The 22,999-nt window shown below is 34.2% G+C and overlaps 9 protein-coding genes across 9 annotated transcripts; 4 read left to right on the top strand and 5 right to left on the bottom strand.

The window, feature by feature from the left end:
- The first annotated feature begins 138 nt into the window (after positions 1 to 138).
- NAEGRDRAFT_55154 (uncharacterized protein) lies at positions 139 to 1,343 on the top strand. The gene has a single exon (XM_002680588.1). It carries the CDS (start codon positions 151 to 153, stop codon positions 1,282 to 1,284), a length of 1,134 nt encoding a protein of 377 aa, XP_002680634.1. The 5' UTR covers positions 139 to 150; the 3' UTR covers positions 1,285 to 1,343.
- Positions 1,344 to 1,988: 645 nt separating this feature from the next.
- On the bottom strand, positions 1,989 to 3,575 carry NAEGRDRAFT_64263 (uncharacterized protein; the record flags this gene model as incomplete). The annotated part of the gene is made up of 3 exons (XM_002680435.1): positions 1,989 to 2,520; positions 2,565 to 2,805; positions 2,846 to 3,575. The coding sequence occupies 3 exons, from the start codon at positions 3,573 to 3,575 to the stop codon at positions 1,989 to 1,991; spliced, it is 1,503 nt and encodes a 500-aa protein (XP_002680481.1).
- Positions 3,576 to 8,836: 5,261 nt separating this feature from the next.
- Positions 8,837 to 11,936, bottom strand: NAEGRDRAFT_57247 (uncharacterized protein). Its single transcript, XM_002680434.1, has 2 exons — positions 11,724 to 11,936; positions 8,837 to 11,508 (listed from the first exon to the last, which is right to left on the bottom strand). The coding sequence occupies exons 1-2, from the start codon at positions 11,892 to 11,894 to the stop codon at positions 8,875 to 8,877; spliced, it is 2,805 nt and encodes a 934-aa protein (XP_002680480.1). The 5' UTR covers positions 11,895 to 11,936; the 3' UTR covers positions 8,837 to 8,874.
- Positions 11,937 to 12,139: 203 nt separating this feature from the next.
- Positions 12,140 to 12,883, bottom strand: NAEGRDRAFT_64260 (uncharacterized protein; the record flags this gene model as incomplete). Its single annotated transcript, XM_002680433.1, has 1 exon — positions 12,140 to 12,883. One exon carries the CDS (start codon positions 12,881 to 12,883, stop codon positions 12,140 to 12,142), a length of 744 nt encoding a protein of 247 aa, XP_002680479.1.
- Positions 12,884 to 13,175: 292 nt separating this feature from the next.
- NAEGRDRAFT_46945 (uncharacterized protein) lies at positions 13,176 to 14,030 on the top strand (the record flags this gene model as incomplete). Its single annotated transcript, XM_002680587.1, has 1 exon — positions 13,176 to 14,030. The coding sequence occupies one exon, from the start codon at positions 13,176 to 13,178 to the stop codon at positions 14,028 to 14,030; it is 855 nt and encodes a 284-aa protein (XP_002680633.1).
- Positions 14,031 to 14,122: 92 nt separating this feature from the next.
- Positions 14,123 to 17,119, bottom strand: NAEGRDRAFT_78721 (26S proteasome regulatory subunit S1; the record flags this gene model as incomplete). Its single annotated transcript, XM_002680432.1, has 2 exons — positions 14,123 to 16,852; positions 16,959 to 17,119. 2 exons carry the CDS (start codon positions 17,117 to 17,119, stop codon positions 14,161 to 14,163), a joined length of 2,853 nt encoding a protein of 950 aa, XP_002680478.1. The 3' UTR covers positions 14,123 to 14,160.
- A 463-nt stretch (positions 17,120 to 17,582) lies between these two features.
- NAEGRDRAFT_35722 (calcineurin regulatory subunit B) lies at positions 17,583 to 18,505 on the top strand. Its single transcript, XM_002680586.1, has 3 exons — positions 17,583 to 17,656; positions 17,915 to 18,151; positions 18,207 to 18,505. Exons 1-3 carry the CDS (start codon positions 17,593 to 17,595, stop codon positions 18,437 to 18,439), a joined length of 534 nt encoding a protein of 177 aa, XP_002680632.1. The 5' UTR covers positions 17,583 to 17,592; the 3' UTR covers positions 18,440 to 18,505.
- Positions 18,506 to 19,351: 846 nt separating this feature from the next.
- NAEGRDRAFT_78719 (uncharacterized protein) lies at positions 19,352 to 20,234 on the top strand (the record flags this gene model as incomplete). Its single annotated transcript, XM_002680585.2, has 1 exon — positions 19,352 to 20,234. Exon 1 carries the CDS (start codon positions 19,569 to 19,571, stop codon positions 20,232 to 20,234), a length of 666 nt encoding a protein of 221 aa, XP_002680631.1. The 5' UTR covers positions 19,352 to 19,568.
- Positions 20,235 to 20,304: 70 nt separating this feature from the next.
- NAEGRDRAFT_64255 (uncharacterized protein) lies at positions 20,305 to 22,869 on the bottom strand (the record flags this gene model as incomplete). Its single annotated transcript, XM_002680431.1, has 1 exon — positions 20,305 to 22,869. One exon carries the CDS (start codon positions 22,867 to 22,869, stop codon positions 20,305 to 20,307), a length of 2,565 nt encoding a protein of 854 aa, XP_002680477.1.
- Between the last annotated feature and the right edge of the window lie 130 nt (positions 22,870 to 22,999).

Raw genomic sequence — 22,999 nt, 5'->3', positions numbered from 1 at the left:
AAACTGTAATAAGTCCATCAACTTCACACATCAATCTTGTCAACTTGACATAAATCATCATTTTTAACCCATCAAACTCAAACTGTATAAATACCTTTCCGATCTCATCTATCCTATTCTTCATAAAAAAAAATCAATCTATTCGAAAACATGTCCTTCTGTGAAGACGTTCAAGCCCTCGTTGTTGACAACGGTTCTGGTATGTGTAAAGCTGGTTTTGCTGGTGATGATGCTCCAAGAGCTGTCTTCCCTTCAATTATTGGTAGACCAAAGCAAAAGTCCATCATGGTTGGTATGGGTAACAAGGATGCCTATGTTGGTGATGAAGCTCAATCAAAGAGAGGTATCTTGACTTTGAAGTATCCAATTGAACATGGTATTGTTACCAATTGGGATGATATGGAAAAGATCTGGCATCACACTTTCTACAATGAATTGAGAGTTGCTCCAGAAGAACATCCAGTCTTGTTGACTGAAGCTCCTTTGAATCCAAAGGCCAATAGAGAAAAGATGACTCAAATCATGTTTGAAACCTTCTCAGTTCCAGCAATGTATGTTGCTATTCAAGCTGTCTTGTCCTTGTATGCTTCTGGTAGAACTACTGGTATTGTTTTGGACTCTGGTGATGGTGTTTCTCACACTGTTCCAATTTATGAAGGTTATGCCTTGCCACATGCCATCTTGAGATTGGATTTGGCTGGTCGTGACTTGACTGATTACTTGATGAAGATTTTGATGGAAAGAGGTTACTCATTCAACACTACTGCTGAAAGAGAAATTGTCAGAGATATTAAGGAAAAGCTCTGTTATATTGCTTTGGACTTTGAAGCTGAAATGAAGGTTGCTGCTGAATCATCCTCAGTTGAAAAGTCATATGAATTGCCAGACGGTAATGTTATCACTGTTGGTAATGAAAGATTCAGATGTCCAGAAGTCTTGTTCCAACCTAATTTCATTGGTATGGAAGCTGCTGGTGTTCATGAAACTACTTTCAACTCAATTGGTAAATGTGACATTGACATCAGAAAGGACTTGTACGGTAACGTTGTCTTATCTGGTGGTACTACCATGTTCGAAGGTATTGCTGAAAGAATGACCAAGGAATTGACTGCTATGGCTCCTGCCTCAATGAAGATTAAGGTTGTTGCTCCACCAGAAAGAAAGTACTCAGTCTGGATTGGAGGCAGTATTTTAGCCTCACTTTCAACATTCCAACAGATGTGGATAACGAAGGAAGAATATGAGGATGCCGGCCCAGGTATCGTTCACAGAAAGTGTTTCTAAATTGGCACTTTGTATAGTCAACTGTCGAGCTCTGTAAAAATAAATCTGTAAATTCAATGAATTTTTCAAAAATGACTTGATTTTCGGAATCTCCATAGTTTGTTTGGTAGGTAGGTGCTATAACCTTATTAAATAGTGAAGTAGTGATCGATAGGGAAGGCAACGATTAAAATTAGAGAGCTAGAAAATATTTCATTTTAAAAAAAAAAAAAAAAATTTGAAAATATTTTATTTACATTTTAAGGAAGGGTATTGAGTGGAGAAGGAGTTTGTAACAAAAAATATTTAGAGTTAAGAAGTAAATTATCTTGGTTGACCAAAAAAAAATTGTAAAAATTTTAATATTTTAAATTTAGTGTGAACAAGTGCCGTTCCCCTCAGAGAGGTCAGATTTTCAAGAAGGAATTGATATTTTTCACCAAAAAAAGACTACAGCACCACAGGTTCCCAAGTTGTCTCCAACCTCAGTACTGATGTGGCTCGACGATGCTTAACTTCTCAAATCGGACGGGATGAGGTGCATTCATCGTGATATGGCCGTAGCCATTCACTTTCTTAAATTAAGGCTTACCAATAGAGTCAACCTTGAAAGTTTCAGATTATTAGAATGTTTATTTCAGTTAGATTCATTCAACCATTCATTACCTTATTCCAAGAATATTGGTAAATAAACAAAACCAGTTATTAATAAAAGTGAACAACGTTTAAAGTAAGGAAGCCAATGTAGCACCAATGGATTTTGTAAGGTCTGCATTTTGAATCTCTGATTTGATCTTTTCAAAAGTGTTCAAATGTTTCATCTCTTGAATGGCCCTTTCTTTGCACTCTTCAACTTGTAAAATATTGGAAAGGGTTTCTAAACATACTCTAAGAAATTCATCACACAATCCAGAGTGTAATATTTCAATTACATTGAGATTGATTAGATGATTAATAATTTTATGGTTGCCACGGCAGCACAGAGTCTCTATGAAAGAAAACAGCCCAGGTTTGACAAAGAGATTATCATTAAATTTTGACGTTTCCAAAAAAAGAGGCGTTATTTTAGAATTCACTACCACCCCCTCGATTTGTTCTGCAGGTATACTTGAAAGTATATAGAATGCTTCTCTTATGAGTAAATTGTTTTCACTCGTAAGGAAAATGGATACCTTTTCCAATAATCCACTATTTAAGGCAATTTCTGTTTGAATAGTATTATCTGTACAAATATTTGAAATAGTACGAGAAGCAGGTCTGTATTACTATTGATGAGTAGAAAGAATCTATGTGATACTTACATTTGGTTATGTATAGAGCTGTCGGAGAGGAGTGCCACCAATTTTGAAATGGTATCGGATGTAATAACCAATTGATTAATTGCAGGTTCTACATCTGTTAGTAAGGAAAAATCCCAAAGAAAACCATCAGATATCTCAGATTGATGGAGCATTTTGGAAAGTATTGGGATTGCCTTTTCAAAATATTGTACAGGTGCTGTGGTGTAATTTCTCGATAATAAAATAGAAATTGAGTATGTTACTGCAAAAATTAATGAATATAATAAATTTTAAACACATACCATTTCGAATTCGCTCCAATTGATTATTGTTTGAATTAATAAAATTGATAAGTATGTCCAAATAGCCATGACTTAGCAATGTATCTCTGAACTCTATTATTTCGTGACTATTTTGATTAATGTTATCTAATGCCAAAATGGACTGATATTGCATTTCAGAATCATTACAAGCATTAACGAGCATAATCAATTTTGGAACACATCCTAGGTCTACAATATGTTGAACATACTCTATTGTTCTGCGGCCTATATTAGTAAGAGACCTCACAGATTCATATTGAAGTGCCAATAACTGTGCTGTGCTTATTCTATTTGTTATTGAGGAATCATCAATATGAAAATTCTCATCGCTTTGAATATTGAAATACCTTGAGACATATTTCACATCAAGAAAATCAACAAGATACTTTGTAATTCCAGCTTTAACAATCCATGAAAAGTGCAAATCTGTTCCAGCCGAAAACAATCTAATCATTTTTACACTTTCAAAAATTGTTTCATAATTATTAAATTCCATATTCATATATATTGCTAATCTTTCAATTTCAATTTCAGAAAAAGGAAGAACCACTCTTCTCAGCAAGAAATTTTTTGTTTTGAAATGTTTCAATCTTTGATGATCAATTAGAGCCTTCCGAGCTTGTTTTTTAATCCGATCCTTGCTGAGTCTGCGCTTTTCATAGTCGTCATTCAAAGTATTAACAGAGTTGAGGTCTTCTTGGCTAAGCATTTTTTTTTCTGGTTGTAAAAAGAAAAATCACAGTATTGAATTATCTATTTAGGTCAAGTGGGGTTACATCATTAAGACATTCGAAATAGTTTCAAGTTTATTTTTCTTGATGAATGTGAGTGTTACAATGAAAAAATTTCATGAAATAAATGATGAAATAGCAAGTTGTTAAATCAAGAAAATAATCAGTCATCTTCCAAAGCGGGATTTCGAAAATCATTATTGTAATCCCACGAACTTCCATTAAAATTTAATTATTAAAAAAATCACTCAACCTTCCTAATCATCTATCAACTGACCAATGGAGAGCAATTGATCACACAACAATGCGAAATTTAAATCTCATTAACATTGATGCATGGAATAAATTCCCTCACACCATCATCATTCCTTTTATAAATTATTCGAAACCATGTATTTATTATTCGAAACTTTTTACCATCATTCTAGTAATACTAGTATTTGTAAATAATTTCATCACTCCGATTAGTAGTAACACTACTAATACTATAATTAATGTAGCCTCTACAAACAATAATAATCCAGTTTTTTCACCCACCGAAAAACTAGATCATCAAACTCTATATCTTACTCCACGATACATGAAAGCAGGTATAAATTATGTCAAATATGAGGTGGATACCTTTACAGAGAGGAGGATTACAGATTGTTATTTTGTACAGAAGGGTAGATGTGCCTATCAGAAATTAAGTTATGTCTATGTTGCCGATACTCCAGATTCGGAATATATGGATTGTGTGATTGGATGTAATACTTTTACAAAAATTGGAAAACAAATAATTACAGATTTAACAACAAAATTATTGGATATTTATAATGAGGCCAATAACACAAAAATTCCAATTGCACTTGTTGTGATTGATATCTTGTTGGCAACTGATGTGCCGAGTGCATCTTGTACTGGAATAGTTGAATTGAACTTTCTTATGAAAATGTATTCATTAGATTACACGATCATTTACCAAATTCATGGAGAAAATAAGATTGTTAATTGTAATAATGCATATTTATTGCATTATACTCCCAATCCGAAAGTTTACATGATTTTTAATGGCATATCTCTTTATAATACATTTGTTTTGGGTTGTGTTGTGATCAGGGATGCTGTATTGAACAATACTACACTGAATAGTATTTATGAGTCTGTTGCGTTGATTAATGTAAATTCTAAAGGTCATCTCGGATTAATATTAGGGGATCCAACAGGTGTTGTCACAAGTGCCTTTTTTCACAATGTACAAGTGGAAGTGTTGAATCATTTGGTATTTAAAAATTTTAAAACCTTAATTATTAGTAATTCGAGTTTACCAATTCAAAAGAATGATGTATTCTCGTCCATTACGTCAGTATGGCTTTATGAGTCAGTACTGAGAGTTGGAGGATATTTATTATTTCAGGATGTGGATGAATTTGCAGCATATAAAGCTAGCATTGAATTGGTAGAATCCCCACGCGAAAATCTTCCAATTCTGAGAGTTTCATATTGTAAAGTTGCTGTCATTTTTGCAATGACTTTTGATAGATACATTGGAAAATCATCATTAAGAATTGAGCAGACAGCCATGGCCGCAATTTATGAAATGATTGTTTCTAATGGGATTGCAGGTATTGCTGGAAATAATGTCCAACTTAGAAATATTAGAAGTCTCGCTGTGGTAGACTCTGTGTTTGAGAATAATGTAGCAGACTTTAGCTCTCTCAGATTGAATCAAGTTTCCTCTGTCCTAATGAACAATGTTTCCTTTATCAATAACAGTGGTTCATATGGAGCTATTTCATTTACCAATGAGGAGTATACATATGGATCTCTTTCATATTTTACTGGGTGCTCCTTTATTAGAAATAGAGCAAGCAATGTGGGTGGTGGTGCCATTTATATCAGCTACACACCAGTATTGTTTTCAATGTGTCAATTCAAAGACAATTATGCAACAATAGGGGGAGCTATCTACTCTCGATATGGACTTCATTTGGAAGATTGCCTTTTCATTGGTAATAGGGCTCTGTATTCTGGAGGAGCTGCTCTGTCACATGATACCATGTCAATTGTCACCACAACATTCATAGAGAACTCAGTGGTATCAAAAGATATTGTGAATTGCAATAGAGAAATATGCAAAGGATATGGTGGTGCTATTTACTTTGATTCAAGCAATACTGGATCTGAAATTGAATTGGTTTCTAATAGATTTGAAAGGAATTCTGCTGTTTCTGGTGGGGCAATATCACTGAGAATCTTCACCCCAGACCCAGCTGCCAAGTTTGTCAATAACACAGTTATCAACAATAAGGCTGTCTATTCTGGTGGTGGAATTTTCTTCTCGCTAAATGACTTGGAGCTCGACACTAAAACCAATACAATTACAGGAAACTCTGCTACTAGTCATGGTAATGACATTTCCACACCAATTAAATCAGTTGACTGGGGACCAATATCAAGAGATGCCAAGCAAACTGAAATGACTTTATATCCAGGTCAAGCGTTTTCATTTACTCCAACCTTTACCGACTTTGTAGGCAATCAGTTTTTTACATGCAAGGAAAGTTTTGTCACTACAACTAACCCTGAGAGCTTTTCACTCTCAACTAGCGCAGATTTCAACAACATGTTTGTTACTGCTTCAAATTCCACATTCGTACCGACTAAAATTAGAGCCAAGCTCACTTTTTTAAGAACTAGTACCGAGTTGACCATCAACGTAATCCCCTGCCCAAATGGATTCAGTATTAACCAAGCTAACTATCTGTCACACTCATCTTCCTACATTTGTAAAGAGAATACACCTACTGATTATATAATCATTGTAGCTGTGTGCGTGACTATTGTAGTATTTGCTTTATCACTCCTTATATTGTCTCTAGTCATTTGTGTCTGTGTAAAGGCAGGAAGGAAGGTTCTGTATTGGGTGCAACGAGATAAGGCTGAGAAGGACATTGAGAAGAGACTATTGGAGAATGAGTATATTTCTCTCAATGAACCAGGTCATCAGCACAGCCATGATAAGAAGAACAGTTTTGTCATTAGTATAGATCAAATATTTTTGGAGAAAAAAATTGGAGAAGGAGGATCAGGAGTTGTCTATTTAGGTAAATGGCACCATAATGCTGTCGCAGTTAAATGCTTGAGAATTGACACTACTTCGTCTGGAAGTATGGATTCTGATGAGATTGAAAAGGAAGCGGCTCTATTATGTAAACTTAGACATCCTAATATTGTACTATTCTATGGTATTTCTATTAGTCTCCACAAACAATATTTGGTTGTCGAATATTTGGAGAAGGGAAGTTTAGAAAAGCTAATTAATGAAATGAGAAGAACAGAAAATCCTACTCAAATTTCCTTCATTCAAAAATTGAATACTCTCATCGATATCACTTGTGGAATGGTATATCTGCATAGTTTGAAAATTATTCACAGGTAAGTGAGCTTAGATTACTTGATATTCACTCTTTCTATTCTCAGAGATTTGAAACCTGCTAATATTTTAATTGATTCTAAAGGAATTTGTAAAGTGTGTGATTTTGGATTGAGTAAGATCATGTCCAATACTTGCCACACAACCACAACATGCGTAGGCACATTATTCTATATAGCTCCAGAAGTTATGAAATCAGATGACGGAAATAATGATAACAATATGATCACTACGGCAGTTGTAAGTACATTATTACTCAATTATAATATTTACAAATCTCAAAAGGATGTTTTCAGTTTCAGTATTATAATGTGGGAAATGTTCTTTGAGGACAACCCATACATGAACGGAAAGTCCTACAAGCTCCACAAATTCCACTCTAATCAAAAGAGAAATTCCTTGAATGCAGATCCAAAAACTCCATTCACAGTCCTAGCTCGTGTCATGCAAGGTGAAAGACCGCTAATTCCATTCAGTGAGGAGGAAAAGATGGAATGGCTTGAAGAATTCATGCCAGAATTCAAAACCTATCCCACTCAGAAAGATAGCATTGGACTGTTGGTGAGTGAATATTTGGAATTAATGAAATCTTGTTGGGCAGATGATTATCGAGTACGTCCAACCTTTGAAACCATTCTTAATTGCCTCCTACTCATCAAGAGACAAATGCAAGACATTAGTGAGAAGAAAGATACACTTCTACCCAATACTGCATTATTTAAATATGTCGAGCTGAAGGATATGAAGTAAGATTAATCTTTTCCTCAGTTTGTAACGACATTGACCAAAAAAGAAAACAACTGTAAACCTTCTCCTTATTAATCAATTAAGAGAGCCAGCTTGTTGCGTGATTATCTTTTGATTGTTTTTGTGTGGGCTACTAAATAAGATCGCGCCATTTTTTTTTACAACTTTCCTTGCAATGAGGCTTCATACAACACGCTCCCTTGTTGTAGTACGAAATAAAAATCAGAAAAAACAAGAAAAATGGTACTTGCTAAGGAACGTCTTCATCATCAAGAGGAAACAAATCATCTAAGTAACTCGGAGAAACCCTATGTAAATCAAACAAGAGAGTGTATTGTAGAAATGAATGAGCAATTGATGCGATTGGTCGAGGTTCATGATTTTGATTTTGTGAGAGTTGCTGGCTCTTTTCAGAAATTTATTGTATTTCTCAAGTCAGTTTATGAAAAGGAGTTAGTGAATATAGAACCTCAAATTTTTACACCCGATATTTGCAGGGCAAGGTACGCTGCCTTAGACTGGGGGAAATGGAATTATATCGGTGGTAAAACAAAACCAACCTCACCAAATAATTATGAGGAAACAAAGAGAAAACAAGCTGAAAATCTCAGGTCGAAATACAAACAAATGCATAAGGAAGTTAATAGAATTCTTCCCTCAATAGAAGATCAGGATAGTGACGATGAAAATATCTTCTCTTCAGGACTTCCACCACCTTCGGAATTTGAAAAACAATTCTTTTCTACAGATGTGGACTTTTGGAACATTCATAGCAGTAACAATGAAGCTAGGAGTGATAAACCAAAGAATATTGAGGAATTGGAACAGGAATGGGCAAAGGTTGGAGACTTTGTCAAAAGTCCACAACCAACTATAAAGAAAACAGCCCCTGTTATGGAAATTGATGTGTACAAGAAACTTTCGGAATATGATTTAGATACTAAGGAAATTGAATTCGAACAAAAAGTTGAAATCTCATCAAACAAAACCAATTCCGAAAAGAACTCTAAACCAAAATCCAAATCCAAAGAACCTCAAGAAGCAGTCACAGATAAAAGAGCCAAGAGCAGAATGTCAAGAATGCAAATCGTTGAGCACGACAGTGATTAATAAATTTATTTCTTCTTCTTATTAGCTCCTTGATTTGGATTTTCGAATGACTTGTTGGCAATGAATTCTTGAGCAAACTTTTGAGCAGCTGAGGAATTACCAATATATTCTGACATGTAGTCAATAGTTTCCTTTTCAGAGTTGAGGGACAACAAGAAGTACATGAATGATGGATCAACAGACTTGTTCAATTTCTTCAAACCCTTCTTGAACCAGTCCTTGAATTCTTGAGAAACATCTGCTTGGCCAAATGGATTATTCTTTGCAGAAATGGATGGGAAATCTTCTTCAACAGCAGTATTGCTTGGAGTATTGACGCTGGTGGTTGTTTGACTAGTGGTTGTAGTTGGCTTTTCATTGGTTGCCTTCTTCTTTTTATCCTTCTTGCTATTCTTCTTTTCAGAGGCAGTAGTAATTACTGGATTAGTAGCAGCATTGGCTGGAGTTGGGCTGTAATCCCAGAAGACACCTTCTTCTTGGTCTTCCTCTTCTTCCTTTGGAGAAGTAGAAGAGGTAGAAGCTGGAATAGTTTGAGGCTTAATAGCTTGGAATTGGAATGACTTGGTTTCAACAGTCTTAGTTGGAGTAACAGCTCCAAAATGGGTAGATGAAGATGAGGTAGATGGAACGTCCTTTTCAGGGATTGCCTTAAATTGAAGAGCACTTCCTCCCCAAGTTGAACTAGCATTCTTAACAACAGAAGCTTGATTTTGAGATTGTTGTTGCTTTTGAGCCTTTTGTTTCTTCTTCTTTGCTTCTTCTTCTTGAATTTCCTTAAGAGATGGAGCAACAACATTAGCATTGGCAACTCCCCATGGATTGGCTGTATTAACTTTGATAACTTGTTCAGCAGCTTCCTTCTTCTTTTGTTGAGTTTCCTTACTTTGCTTGAGGGCTTCCTTCTTTTGTTGTTCCATAATTTGCTTCAAAGTTTGAACAGGAGCAGTAGTAACAGCTGGTTGGACTCCCCATCCTTTAACTTCTTCCTTCTTTGGATCAGCAAAACTAACAGTTTCAGTTGGTGGAACAGATTTGAAAACTGGTTCTTCCTTGACAGGTGGCAATTCTTGCTTCTTCTTGCTTGGTGTGTTAGCTGGTTTAGCTTCAGCTCCCTTCTTTTTGTTCTTTTCCTTCTTTGAGGTCTTGTCATCAACCTTTGGAGTTTCTTGAGCAATAGTTTCTTCCTTTTGTGGAATTTGAGTTTCTTCTTCAACTGGTGTTTCGACTACTTGTTCAGTGTCAATATCTTCTTCTTCATCAATAGGTTCTTGCTCTTCAACAACCATTTGTTCTTGAACATTACTAATAGGTTGAATAGGAGTGTAATGTTGGAAAACTTCTTGATGAGTAGGATGTTGTGGAATACTTGGTTGAACATAGAGTAATTCATTTTCAATATCAGTAACGCTTGGAATGCTATTACTATTATTGGAGGCACCCAAATTCATAGCCAAGTTTGGCATGTTACCCCAGTGACCTGGTCCTTGATGGAATGGTGGCATGAAATGATTTGGCATGTTTGGATTAACAAATGGATATCCTGGATGAACCATTTGTTCCATTGGTTGTTGTCCAAATCCCCAAGGATGAGAAAATTGTTGACTTGTTGGAGTAATTGGTGTTGGTTGTTGTGGCTTATCCAACGAGGAAAGCAAAGATCCTTGAATAGGAGACTTTACAAGAGATTGAGACATGAAAGGAGAGCCCAAAATACTTCCAGTTGGAATGCTTGGCTTATCATTCATGAAAAAGTCATTGGAATGCATATTGCCCTTCATACCATTGTTGGATAGCAAATGTTGAGAAGCCAAAATATTGTTACCCATTCCATGATTCATGTGAGAATTGTTTTGTTGAGTTAAACTGTTCAAAACTTCTCCCAATGTAGTTGTTGCATGAGATTCAATATCTTGTTTGATTCTAGTTTCAGATTGGAGATAGAATAAATCCATCCATTCCTTCAATTTTTGCAAATTATAAGGACCTTTTGGCTCATTATCTTCGGAAAGATAGTACCATTGAGAATCCCAATCAATAGCTTCAATAGCACCGTCATTATCATTTAATCCTTGTGGCTCAAGAGAATCATCAAAGTCATCAAGAGGTTTCTTACCCATTTGAGTCTTCCAATGTTCATTCATTTTCATTGTAGCAGCAGCTAAACTTTCAAGTGAAACCATTGGTTGATATGTATGAGATGATTGTGGTTGTAAAGCCCCAGGACCAAAAGTATCATCATCCAAAGATGAATTAGATGTTGAATTTCCAAAGAAACTATTGTTTGAAAGAAGTGAATTACTATTATTGTTTAAACCAGTGAGTGAAGAGTCTGTTTGTGTCAGATCTTCATCCATGGCCCAAGCAGGAAGTCTAGAACCTCCAAGAGAAAGTGGTGATCTTGCAATAGCCCTTGGACCTGAACCTATTGGAGTACCAGCTCTTCCAAGAGAGGTTGGACTTGATCCAAACAAGCTTGATGTTCCACTTGGACTTCCGCCCAATGATGATGTTACGAGGGGACTAATTGAAGAACCTCTGCCACTTGAGGATAATCCACCACCTCTTCTACTTCCTCCTCTTCCTCCACGACCTCTGCCTCTTGTAGAAAGTGTAGGGAAAGTGGATTCTGGATTAATATTCTATTATTGTTAATTAGTATTATTATATTATTGATAAGTTGTTTTGTGTTTTTGTGTTATTGTTAGTAATACATTATAGCATATCATCATATGTTGATATTAATAAGAAATTATTGTAGAAAAATTCATCATGACGAATGTTGTATTATTTTGAAATAACAATATGTTGAACAAAATGATATTAAATTAATAAACAAACAACAATTATAACTTACATAATCCGAATCGAAAAGGTGAAGATTTGTTTCATTTACAGGTTGAAGTAATTTTGTAGACAAAATAAGTGGGAATTGTTTTAAATTTTCTGGAGGTTCTTGAATCTCAGGGCATGATGCTCTATAGTAATTGAGCAATTGTTCCTTGTTATAAGAGAGAGTGGATGTCATTTTGATGATGATGTATAAAACCGCTTAAAAAATAAACTTGGGTGATGTGTATTTTTTTTTGTAATTGACCAAGAGAAATTCTTTATCGGAAGGTTTTTGTGTATTATTTCTCTGGTGCCATTGGGCAAAGGAAGAATAATTCCATGTTCATTCGTAATAATTGCATGAAAAATTTCATCATCACGTTTGAATTTTTATAAAGTTTTTCACATCTACTTTTCCTATCTTTTTTAAGGTTCTTAATTTTATTTAATGTGATAGAAAGAAAGTTTCTTAATGTAGAAATTCTCCAGTTCAATAACATCATCTCCTCTACAGTAGGTAGCTTCTCTGGAATCAATATAGAGGGAGCATGAATCCTTGTTAGGATTGGTACAATCATTCGATATGAAGAGAGTATCTCTGCCAAACATTATTCCACCATACTTATCATCATCGAGAATTGTAATGGCAACTTTTTGTTGGAAATGAGCCAATCCATAAATGTGCAAGTTGGATTGTTCACATGATTCATTGGTGATGCTCTGTACTGATGATGAGGGAGAATCACTGATAAGATTCAAGTTGATGGAAAATAAAAAGGCATGCTCATCTCTAACATTCTCCACGTCTGATCGTTGTCTTACCCAAGCTTTACTGGTAAATCCTCCAAATATTGATCCACTATTTGTTTCGAATAATATCAGATTTGGTTGATTGTATTTGGCTTGAACATTGTGGAAGTGTGAATAATCGAATGGTCTATTCTCGTCACATGAAAAAACCAAAGATAAGTTACAATTACGAGTAATTCCCAATTTACTCCTGATGAGGTGCAATAATTCTTGTTGTTGAATAGGAGAACACCATCCCTGTAGAGAATTTGATTGATTTGTATCGAATTTACTTGTTTTTAGGTGAGTGTACAGATTCATATGGCCATGAGTCTCGGAATTGTGTACACTTTCACAATCAAAGGAGAATGAAATGTCATGGAATGGTAAAGACATTTTTTTAAATATGTGAAACGTGATTTTGCTTTTTTGTCATTCTGTGTGCCTTGGATTTTCAAAATGTGATGTTGATTAGGATTTTGGAACAGAATAATTAATATGATCAAGCATTTACAGTTTTTTCTTTTGGATTTAATCAACATTTTTTCACAGTTTGACAACTACTTTAGAATGTTTCCGATTGTAAATTACAAAATAAAATGAATATTCCGATACGCTTAATAAGCAACCTCAATTCCGAGAGTAATTATTTTTCCATGCTCAAAAAATTATTCGAATCTCATTTTGAATGAACAAGAACAGAACTCCAAAGAAGAAACACAAAAGATCATCTCCATCTCATCTCAAACAACTTCAATCCGACACAACTTCTTCTGGTAGCTCCACTGCACAGATTTACGGTAAAGCAGATTCTGCATCCAATATTTCAAGCAGTCAACAACTGAATAACCAAGAAACTCAACAGGTTAATAGAAATATGTCCTCTGGTGCTTCTGCTCTCGCTACCTCTCTTAACTTAAGACATGCTGATTCAGATGGCAAAGAAGTTGATAACCTCATTGGCAAAAGAGAAAGAGATTCTGAGGGTATTTCTTTGAAGAATTACCTTTGTGATTGCTATCAATCAATCACTGGGGAATCAGTTAATGATGAGTTATCTACAGATGAAATCTTTGAATTGTTGTTATCAGTTTCTAATGAACAATATTCAGGCGACAAAGAATTCAAACATCGTATGGCATTTCTTCAAAGAGTATTCAGAGAAGAAGTAGATGCTCCTATTCCAGATGCATTTTGTTACAAAGATTTCAGAAGTAGTTGTTATCCTATACTCTTGGCTCAATCTTACATTATTGTTCAGGTCTGTAAAAGATTGAGAAGTGCTTCAAATTTCAATTTAGTGGAATGGCTCCAAGGTGTTGAATTTATTCACAACATTGCTGATTTAAACTGTATTGCTATCAAAGCCACCAGGACCAGTGACACATATAAATCTGGTAGTACTATTGATGACATTACATCCAAACAACAAGAAAAGGCGGTCAAGAAAGCTGAGAAATTGAAAGAAAACAAGCTAAAGAAACTGAATTCTTTTTTCCAAAAAAGAAGAATCAATAAAGATTTATATCAAAATAACCGCTAAGGATTCATTAGATTTCAGATTTGCAACAATTACTACTAGAACATGAGGAGCACGAATTTATTGTAGGTAGAAAACAATAATAAGTACACGTTACAATCAAGTTTAAGACTTTATTTTTGTACAATTGGATTTAATTCCATTCAAAGCTTGCTGGTGGTTGTGGTTCATTTTCTTCCTTTTCTTCTGATTTTTGACCAGCTTGAGGTGTTAAAATATCAGCATCTTCACCTGGTTTTGTATCACTGAGCACGTTAATACCCAAATTGATACCAGATGAAGAAGATAATTTGATAGGAACATATCTACTGGTTGTATCGAATGAAATAAAGTTAAGTTGTGAAGGTGTTACACGAGCAGGATTTGTAAGAGATTCAGAAGTTGGTTCCTTCTTCTTCTTTTGTTTCTTTGTATCCTTATCTGTTTGTGAAGGTTGTGATGGTAGTTGCTTTGGATCAACTTGTGGTGTTGGAGTTGAAGTAAGAGGAGTGAGGAGAGGAGTAGCACTACCTTCTGGTCTTCTTCTCTTTCTTTCTTCTCTAACTCTGGCCTTAGCAGAGAGAGACAATTCAGCAACAGGACCAACAGTAACTTCCTTCTTTTCTTCTTCAGTCTTGAGTGGAGGTGGATAGGCAAACATGGATGGTTTTTGATTACTCTTGAAAGTGAATTGGGATGGCATCTTCAAATCAGTATTCAAACCAATAATTGAAGTTGGTTCAAGAGAAAGTGATAAGAAATGTAAATATGGATACCAGAACCAATATTGAGTAAAGAGAGCAAGACCAACAATATTTCTCATCTTGTTATTACCATGTCTGTGCAAACAAATTGTAGCATTTCTACCACCAGCATCTAAAATACCTGCAGAAAGGATTGAACCTAATTTACACATAACTTCTTCAGCTCTGGTTGACCAAGTCTTTTGCAAATGTTTACGGAAATCAGCAACCTTTGGTTCTTGAACTTCATTCAATTGCATCAAAACCATTGATTGAGCAATGAGAGCACCTTGACGAACAAAGTCAACTCTATCCAAAGCTAATGGTTCCAAAAGATCCAAAGCTTCCTTTAAACCAGAACCAGCACATGAAATACCAACAGCAAGAGCAACACCATATCTTACATGAGGATTATAACTTTCGGCGAGGAGAGAAACAATTCTTGGACATTGTTTTGGTGACTTGAAGAGGAGGAAACCCAAGTTAATAACAGCAGCTCTTCTGACATCATCAGATACATCAGAAACAGCAACTTGCAACAATTTTCTGATAGCATTATTATTACCAGTACCAGCAAATGCCAAACCAATAGCGTACATTCCACCATATCTGAGAATTGGATCCTTATCATTAGTCAATCTATCAATTAACTTGTTACCTTCTTCTTCTCTACCATAAACAGTTAAAGCCAAACCCATGGCAAGACCTCTAATAATCTTTTCGTGAGCAGTTTCATGAGCATAGTTCAACATTTCATCAATGGCCTTATCATCACCACTTCCCAACATAACGAGACCCATACCAATAGCAGCAGCTTCACCTGAAACAGCATTATCCAAAAACATGACATCCTTCATCTTTTCATAAAGTTCTGCTTCTTGAGTAGCCATACCACATAAACCCAAACCAAAACAAGCACCATGTTGGACAACTGGATCAGCTGATTGATTAGAAACAACATTGAGTAAATATTGAGTCATATCATTAGCTAAATGATTAGAGTGAATAATACCCAAACCAAAGAGAGCACCACCTTCAGAATAAACACTTGAACTAGCGGTAGAAGCAGTACCTGATGATGGAAGATATGGCTTCAAAATAGTGAGACTGTCCTTAATTCTACCCTTTTGAATAACACCCAAACTGGCAGTAGCACTGAATTTAGCCCAATTATTGGCCTTACCCAACCATTCAAGATTATCTCTAAGGAATTTATCTACAGTTGTACCAGCATGCATAAAAGCATTGGATGTAATTGTACCAGAATGGAGAACAGAATTTCTTTCAAATGATGATTTGATATTGTTAAGAATTTGAAGATCTGTATGGTTGTGTCTGAGTAAAAAGTCAACATTATGTTGAATAGTAATTTCTCCTGAAAGGACAGTTAAAAGTTTAGCAAGAGGTGTTTCTTGTTCCTCAGCCTTAGGATCTTGTAAAAGTACATCACGAGCAGAAACCAAAAAGTGTTGTGGTGCACGATCGTGTAAATCAAATCCAATTTGATAAGCAATAGCATGATCATTAACTTCATTGGATGTAATTAATTGATGTAAAATATTAGCAACAGATTTAGCATCATCCAAAAATGTTAAACATTGTGTCACTGCAAAGTAGTCAGTATTTTCCTTATCTTCCATATAAATATCAACTAATTGCTTCAAAACATTATGTCTAAAATCTCTTAATTCAATAAGATTCATAGCAACATCAAATGTATAGTTAAGCATTTCCTTGATATTTGGTGAAATTTTGATAGCTTGAGTTATTTTATCCAATCTTCTAGCTTCAATAGCAATTCCTAAAGCTTGTTTATATTCACCTTCTTGCAGACATCTATCAAACATTCTTTCTACAATATTTGTCAATCTTGGATCCTCCTTTCCATTGTTTTGTCTTGTTTGTATGTAAGTATCAATACACTTGCTGATGATCTTATTAACATATTCATCATCGTCTTGTTTACTAACATCAAATAAATTTCCAGCACCAAGAGCAAATTGTAAAGATTCATCAAACTCGTTAAGATGATAATACACTTTGGAGGTAAGTAAAGCAGCTAATTCACGATTTGGGAATTTTTCATTTTCATACAACGATTCCCTAGATTATGGTAAATTATTTAATACAATATTGATCATCACGTCAAATATTAAATGATTGAAATACTATGTAAGCCTCCTCTTTTTGTTGTATTAATACAACTTACAATTTACGAACGGATTCAGAAATTTCGGCCCAGTATTGATCCACAACTTGATCCAACTTCCTAAGAGCCATTTCCTGAAGGTCGAAATCATTTTCATCCAACAAAGATAAAATACCAGCTGCTGAATAAGCTGAATGATTTGAAAGGGTTGCTGTTGCCATATTTTTTAGATTGTGTATTTTACTTGATGGAAGTAAAAATAGATTTTAATTCCAGCTTTAAATTTTTAGCAGAGAACAATGAAGAAACCATACGCTAATAACTCTCAAACATCAAGTTTCACCTTAAGAGATTTATAACTCGAATTGTTTCACCTTTGCTTCAACTATGGCCTCAATTCAGAATAATTATATTGTTGTTATTTCAGAATGCAGAAAGTAACTATTGAGGGAACAATCAACCTTTGCTGTTAGTGTTCAATAGAGTTCAGCATTTAGAGCCAAACAACCAATTTGAACTTTTTATTCGAATTATTCTTCAAATGCAAAGTTGGCTAACAACAAATCATCACCATTCCAAATCTCTTTTGAAAGGTAAAGGTTGTTGTTGGAGTCTTCTTTTCCCTCTTTGATCAAATGGCTAACAACTGTGTTGCTCTCACTCAACACTACTCAAAAAAAATACAACGGTAAATATGGGAACTAATACCAGCTCGTTGAGACCAGAAGAAGTCGAAGAGATGCAAAAGGGTACTAACTGTAAGTTATTGTTGTTGTAGAAGAGTCATTCTTAGAGATTTAATTGCTATTGTATTTATTGTATGAAACTAATTAAATTTTCAAAATCTTTGCGGATACAACAATAATATTTTTAATACACCTTTGCATCATGATGACGGTGATGATATTATTGATATTATTGATTTAATGATTTAAATGTGATTGATCAATATTTACGATATGACGATGACAATTAAAATAATACAATTTATTGATAACTACTTCATCTTAAAATAGTTACCCAAAAGGAAATTAAAAAGTTATACAAGAGATTCAAGAAGCTTGATAAGGATGGTAACGGAACTATATCAAAGGATGAATTTTTGATGATACCTGAACTTGCAGTCAATCCCCTTGTGAAAAGAGTTATATCTATATTCGATGAAAACGGTGATGGATCCGTAAACTTTAAAGAATTTATTGCTGCACTCTCGGTATTCAATGCTCAAGGTGATAAGCAAAGGAAACTTGAATGTAAGTAATTAGACAATTTCTCTCCTTAGTTACTAAATATTTACCTTATTAATAGTTGCTTTCAAAGTATACGATATTGATGGAGATGGTTACATAAGTAACGGAGAACTTTTCACAGTTTTGAAAATGATGGTTGGTAATAACCTTAGTGATGTACAATTGCAACAAATTGTCGATAAAACAATTTTGGAAGCTGATGAAGATGGTGATGGTAAAATTAGCTTTGAAGAATTTGCCAAGACACTATCACATCAAGATTTGGAAAATAAGATGACCATTCGTTTGTAATTTCATTCTCCAAGAAGTTTTAATATCCCTATAAAATTTCATATTCAAAAATACTTGTATAATATCAAAGATTTTCTTCTTTTCATTGAAAGTGAATCAACAATCATTCATATTTCATTTTAGATTGGAAGTCAATTTACAACAGAATTGTGTAGAATTAGGGTTTCAATCACAAAGTAGCAATAAACTGAATGAGAAAATTCCTTCCTGTTGCTGAAATTCATAGATACCTTTGGTTGTATGTTTGGCAATTCGTTTCATCTACCACTACTAGTGAGCTAGTCACCAAACTTATTACAATATGATGGTTATCTGTTCAACATTTTTGATATCAGGACTCCTGTAACTCAAGAGATGGAAAAGAATTACGATTTGAAATCGTATTAATCGTATAAATAATAGAGTAGGTTCCCAAATTGCTTTGTTTGGTATTGTCTCCAAGTTTAATCTCCTCTATTACAATGCATATTAAAAAATCACTTGTATAATATCATAGATTTTCTTCTTTCAATTTGGTTGGTGAATGAAATCTTTGAAAATGAATATCATGAATTAATGCACAACTGTTATTGTTTCATCTGAGATTGAAGTTCAATTTACAATAGGTACCTCCTCAAACAGGTGAATCTTGGTTTGCACTTCCACACAAAGTTAAATTTCAACCATCAACATACCAATGAAACACTTTTTCTCGTGTATGCACTTTAGAAACACTGTTATCAATAGATATTTAAAATTGTCGTTTGTAGGAGATGTTAGAAGGTCATCTCCTCACGCAGCAAAACCGTAGTTTGCAGCACCTTGTTTCCGCCAATGTTCAAACTATAAATAAAAATCTAAAAATAAAGTTATCGTAGTTATTTATAATACCTGCTGAAGTTGTTTGCTGGAAAGAGTAACCACAAAAAAAACACTTCGTCTCACTCGCGCGCATTTCTTCTGCAGCACCTATTTTGACTTTGAATTTTTTTTGATCACTCCATTTTTAAAGTTTTCAGTTTGCAATTTCGAAAAGAAACTTCTCTACAAATACACAACTCCACCACCCTCAATCCACCAAACCCCTCTCTCTCTTTTAACATGTACAAAAATCAATCATCAGAAAAGATCTTTGCCAAAGTTTACTTCTATGCAAAGCAAAAAAAATCTAGTGCTTCCTCAATGGAAGCTTCTTCCAATGTTCAACCGAAAAAACATGAGGAAATCAGAAAGATTGCACTTTGTGATTCCTATCAAGAATTTTATAATTCAATTATGCTCAGTTTATCAAGTGGAAGAAATGAGGATGGAAAACAATATCTTAGTGACCATATTCCAATGTCACTTGTTAACACCCAAAAGAAAAAGAAGACAATCTCCTTCAAATACCAAGATGGAGAAAAGGATTGGATTTCTTTTGACAATCAAGAAGAGTATCAACAGGCCTTCTTGTTGGCAAAAGAACAAAAATCTTTACGAGTCAAAGTTGTTTACAAAAAGTCAATGTTTAAACCATCTTCAGGGGCCTCCAAGGCCTCTAAACACCAAATCTCCCAAAACCACTCTCTCACTATTTCTGTCGAATTTGAAAAACTCCAAGAATTATTGCGTTTGCAATCTAACCAAGCTAACTCTAACAAGTGCGCAGATTCATCATCTGACAGTACTTGTATTTTTGACTTGTGGAACAAATCTGCTCCAGTCCAAGTTGATGTCTAAACTTCAAGATAATACATCCATCTTGCTGGGAAGAATAGGAAACATTATCTCACAAAAAGATGAAATAAATGTTCATCCATTGCTGTTTGGCTCGTAAATAATGTAAATTTCTTGTTGTTGAACTCAACTGCGAATGTTTATTGAAATAGATGTTACAAACTTGTACTTTACATTAATTTACAAAAATTTTTAGAAGAGTTTGCTGTTGATTTTTCAATTCTAGAAAAACCTTTCAATAAATTATTCAAGCTTTTAACCTTCTCATTCAGAAACTCATCCTTCACAATTGGAGAATGGAATATCAATGAGGGAAATTCGCAATTCACAATTTCCACTTTTTGTGTATTTTCCTGTCGTTCGTCTAGGTTAAAAGAACCACTCCTTGTATTGCTACTAATAAAGAAATGCATTAGCTTTGGAGCTTTAAGTTCACTGAATGTGATTGAAATTTTGGAGTGGTTCAGTAAAACAAGCGATCTCAATGATTGGTGAGTAATATTTTTAGCTTCTAGGGAAACTTTATGGCTTGAGGAATACAACTCTTTCAGGTTAACCATACTATTGAGGTCTAGTTCTATCTCTGAAACATATGAACTGATGGAAAGATATACAATGTTTCTAAATAGACTATTAGTTTGTGATTTCAACAATCTATCTGAATAATCCCCATCATAACAAAGGAAGGACATGTTTCCAAAATCAGCAGGAGAACAAGTTTTAGAGTAGAGAAAATTTTCTATGTGATCAAAAGTTTCGGTGTCTGATTTCAGAGTATTGGAAACAATATTTAACGTTTCATTATTGGAACGACATTCAAATTGTCGTTTTGGTCTGAATTCTTTTGAGAGATGTGTAATTCCAAAATTATTACTGACTTTGGCTTTTCTTACTATTGAACAAATTTCTTCTGTTAATTGATTTTCTATATAGATATTGGAAATTTCCAAATTATCAGCAATAGAATTGAATAAATAACTTGAATTAATATTTAAATGATTAACTCTTAATATTCTATCAAATATTATCTTAAAAGTTCTGAATTCCGCATAGTAGCAATAGGAAATATCAAGATGTGCTATTGAAGATGGATTAAGCGTGTTTTCAATTTCCAAAATTTTCAGTCCTCTACAGAACTCTCCAAAGTTTGTTGAAATGGTAGAGAGTTTACAATCCAAGAGATGAACCTCCTCTAAATTCTTACACTGGAAAATGGTCACATTATCGCAAGCAGTAACACTGATGCAAGTTATAGATGGGTGTCCAGAAAGAACCATTTCCATGCTATCTAGAGAAGAATCCAGTTTGTTGGGAATAATTCTAAATTCTTTGAGATTTTCATGATTATTGAACCATGAGTTGGCATCAATACCTTTACAATTATCAATAGTCAGGTATTTCAATGTATGGAACAATGGAACAGTTCCAGACATATCAAACATTCTCAATTGGAGGGATTCTAGTGATCTAGCGTCCATCCCTTTCAAATTGAGTGTTTGCATACATCCTTTCATATTCAATATTTTTAAATTTGGAAAATCCATATTACTCAAATCTAGAAAATCTCCTCCCTGATATTGAACTAATGTCAATTCCACCATGTTGGATAGAAGTATTTGATTAGATTCATGCCCCAATTCCGCCTCATTTGTAAATTGGAATATTGAAAGATTCTTGATTTTTGATAAATATTTTGTAGCATTGGCTCCATACTTTTTCACATATTCCATTTGAACTGTAGCTATATATCTTAAATCCACTGTGCCAACAAATTCCACACTCTCCAAAATCTCTGATTCTATTATTCCTCTATTCAACAAGCCTACCATAATATTATTAATAATTCTGAAATTATTTCCCTTATTTACAAAGGTTATATTTTCTAGGGTTGCAATGTGATATTTGATAAAATCCAAGCAATAAGCAAGTTCTGCATCAATAACCAAATGTTTCAATTTCTTGAAAGGATGTTTCAGAGACAAATCCAATGCCATCGATTGATTATCTTCATTGTTTGGTAATAAAATCAACTCTTCCAAACTCTTAAAGATGTAGGACATGAAAGACAATGCAGGGCTCTCCCCATTAATCTGTGATATATTCAATAGCTCCAATCTAGAATTCATATCAGAATACAATGATTTCATTGTAAAATCAATTGAAATTCTCTTAATGACCCTCTTTACATGACACAACTTGTTCAATAAAAACAAAATATTCAACACATCTGCAACCATATTCTCTCTCTGAATCACATCAATCCCATCTCCATCCAACAAATAATATCCCTCCAAATTCATATTCATCATCCAAGATTTCTCATGTCCACTCTTAAAACCCAAACTAATCGGAAAGGAAATCAATATCGAATGCCACAACTCTTCACTCTCACTCACAAATTCAAACATTCTCCTACATGTATTCTTCAATGAAAATAACATCATCATTCCATTCAATTTCAATGGAGAATTTAAATAAAATCTCTGATGACCATCATGATCATTATTCAATGATGGAAAATTCAAAAAACGTCCAACACTCGAATTAGTTGAAATATTTGATGATTTACCATTTTGAAACCATCGGTGTGATTTACGAGTGGTGGAAAACTTGAGTTTTTGTTCATTGCGTTCTTGATAATTGTTGAATAACTCTCCGAGAAGAAATGAACAAATATAACAATGAAGATCGGATGAGAGATTGAGAAAAGGATTCCCTTCATTGTTTTCATGCATTTTTTTTCAATATTTGTGAATAACAAATGAACTATTAACTATCTCTCAAGATATTTTGTAAAGTTTGACAGTTTCAATCGTCAGTGCAGATCTGAATAGTTCAGAGTTGCAAAGATAAAAAAAATGAAGA

This window comes from Naegleria gruberi, assembly GCF_000004985.1.
Source record: "Naegleria gruberi genomic scaffold NAEGRscaffold_9, whole genome shotgun sequence".
Classification (NCBI taxonomy): Eukaryota; Heterolobosea; class Eutetramitea; order Acrasida; family Naegleriidae; genus Naegleria; species Naegleria gruberi.
The sequence above is the reverse complement of the archived record's forward strand: the minus strand, read 5'-3'. Positions and strand labels throughout refer to the sequence as shown.

What these genes read in the sequence shown, in the direction of transcription:
- NAEGRDRAFT_55154 (XM_002680588.1), top strand. Translation starts at nt 151, where the DNA reads ATGTCCTTCTGTGAAGACGTTCAAGCCCTCGTTGTTGACAACGGTTCT.
- NAEGRDRAFT_57247 (XM_002680434.1), bottom strand. Translation starts at nt 11,894, where the DNA reads ATGACATCCACTCTCTCTTATAACAAGGAACAATTGCTCAATTACTAT. An exon ending in ACCTTTTCGATTCGGATTAT is followed by an intron (nt 11,509 to 11,723) that starts GTAAGTTATAAT and finishes TAACAATAATAG; the next exon opens with AATATTAATCCAGAATCCAC.
- NAEGRDRAFT_35722 (XM_002680586.1), top strand. Translation starts at nt 17,593, where the DNA reads ATGGGAACTAATACCAGCTCGTTGAGACCAGAAGAAGTCGAAGAGATG. An exon ending in GATGCAAAAGGGTACTAACT is followed by an intron (nt 17,657 to 17,914) that starts GTAAGTTATTGT and finishes ATCTTAAAATAG; the next exon opens with TTACCCAAAAGGAAATTAAA. An exon ending in TAAGCAAAGGAAACTTGAAT is followed by an intron (nt 18,152 to 18,206) that starts GTAAGTAATTAG and finishes CCTTATTAATAG; the next exon opens with TTGCTTTCAAAGTATACGAT.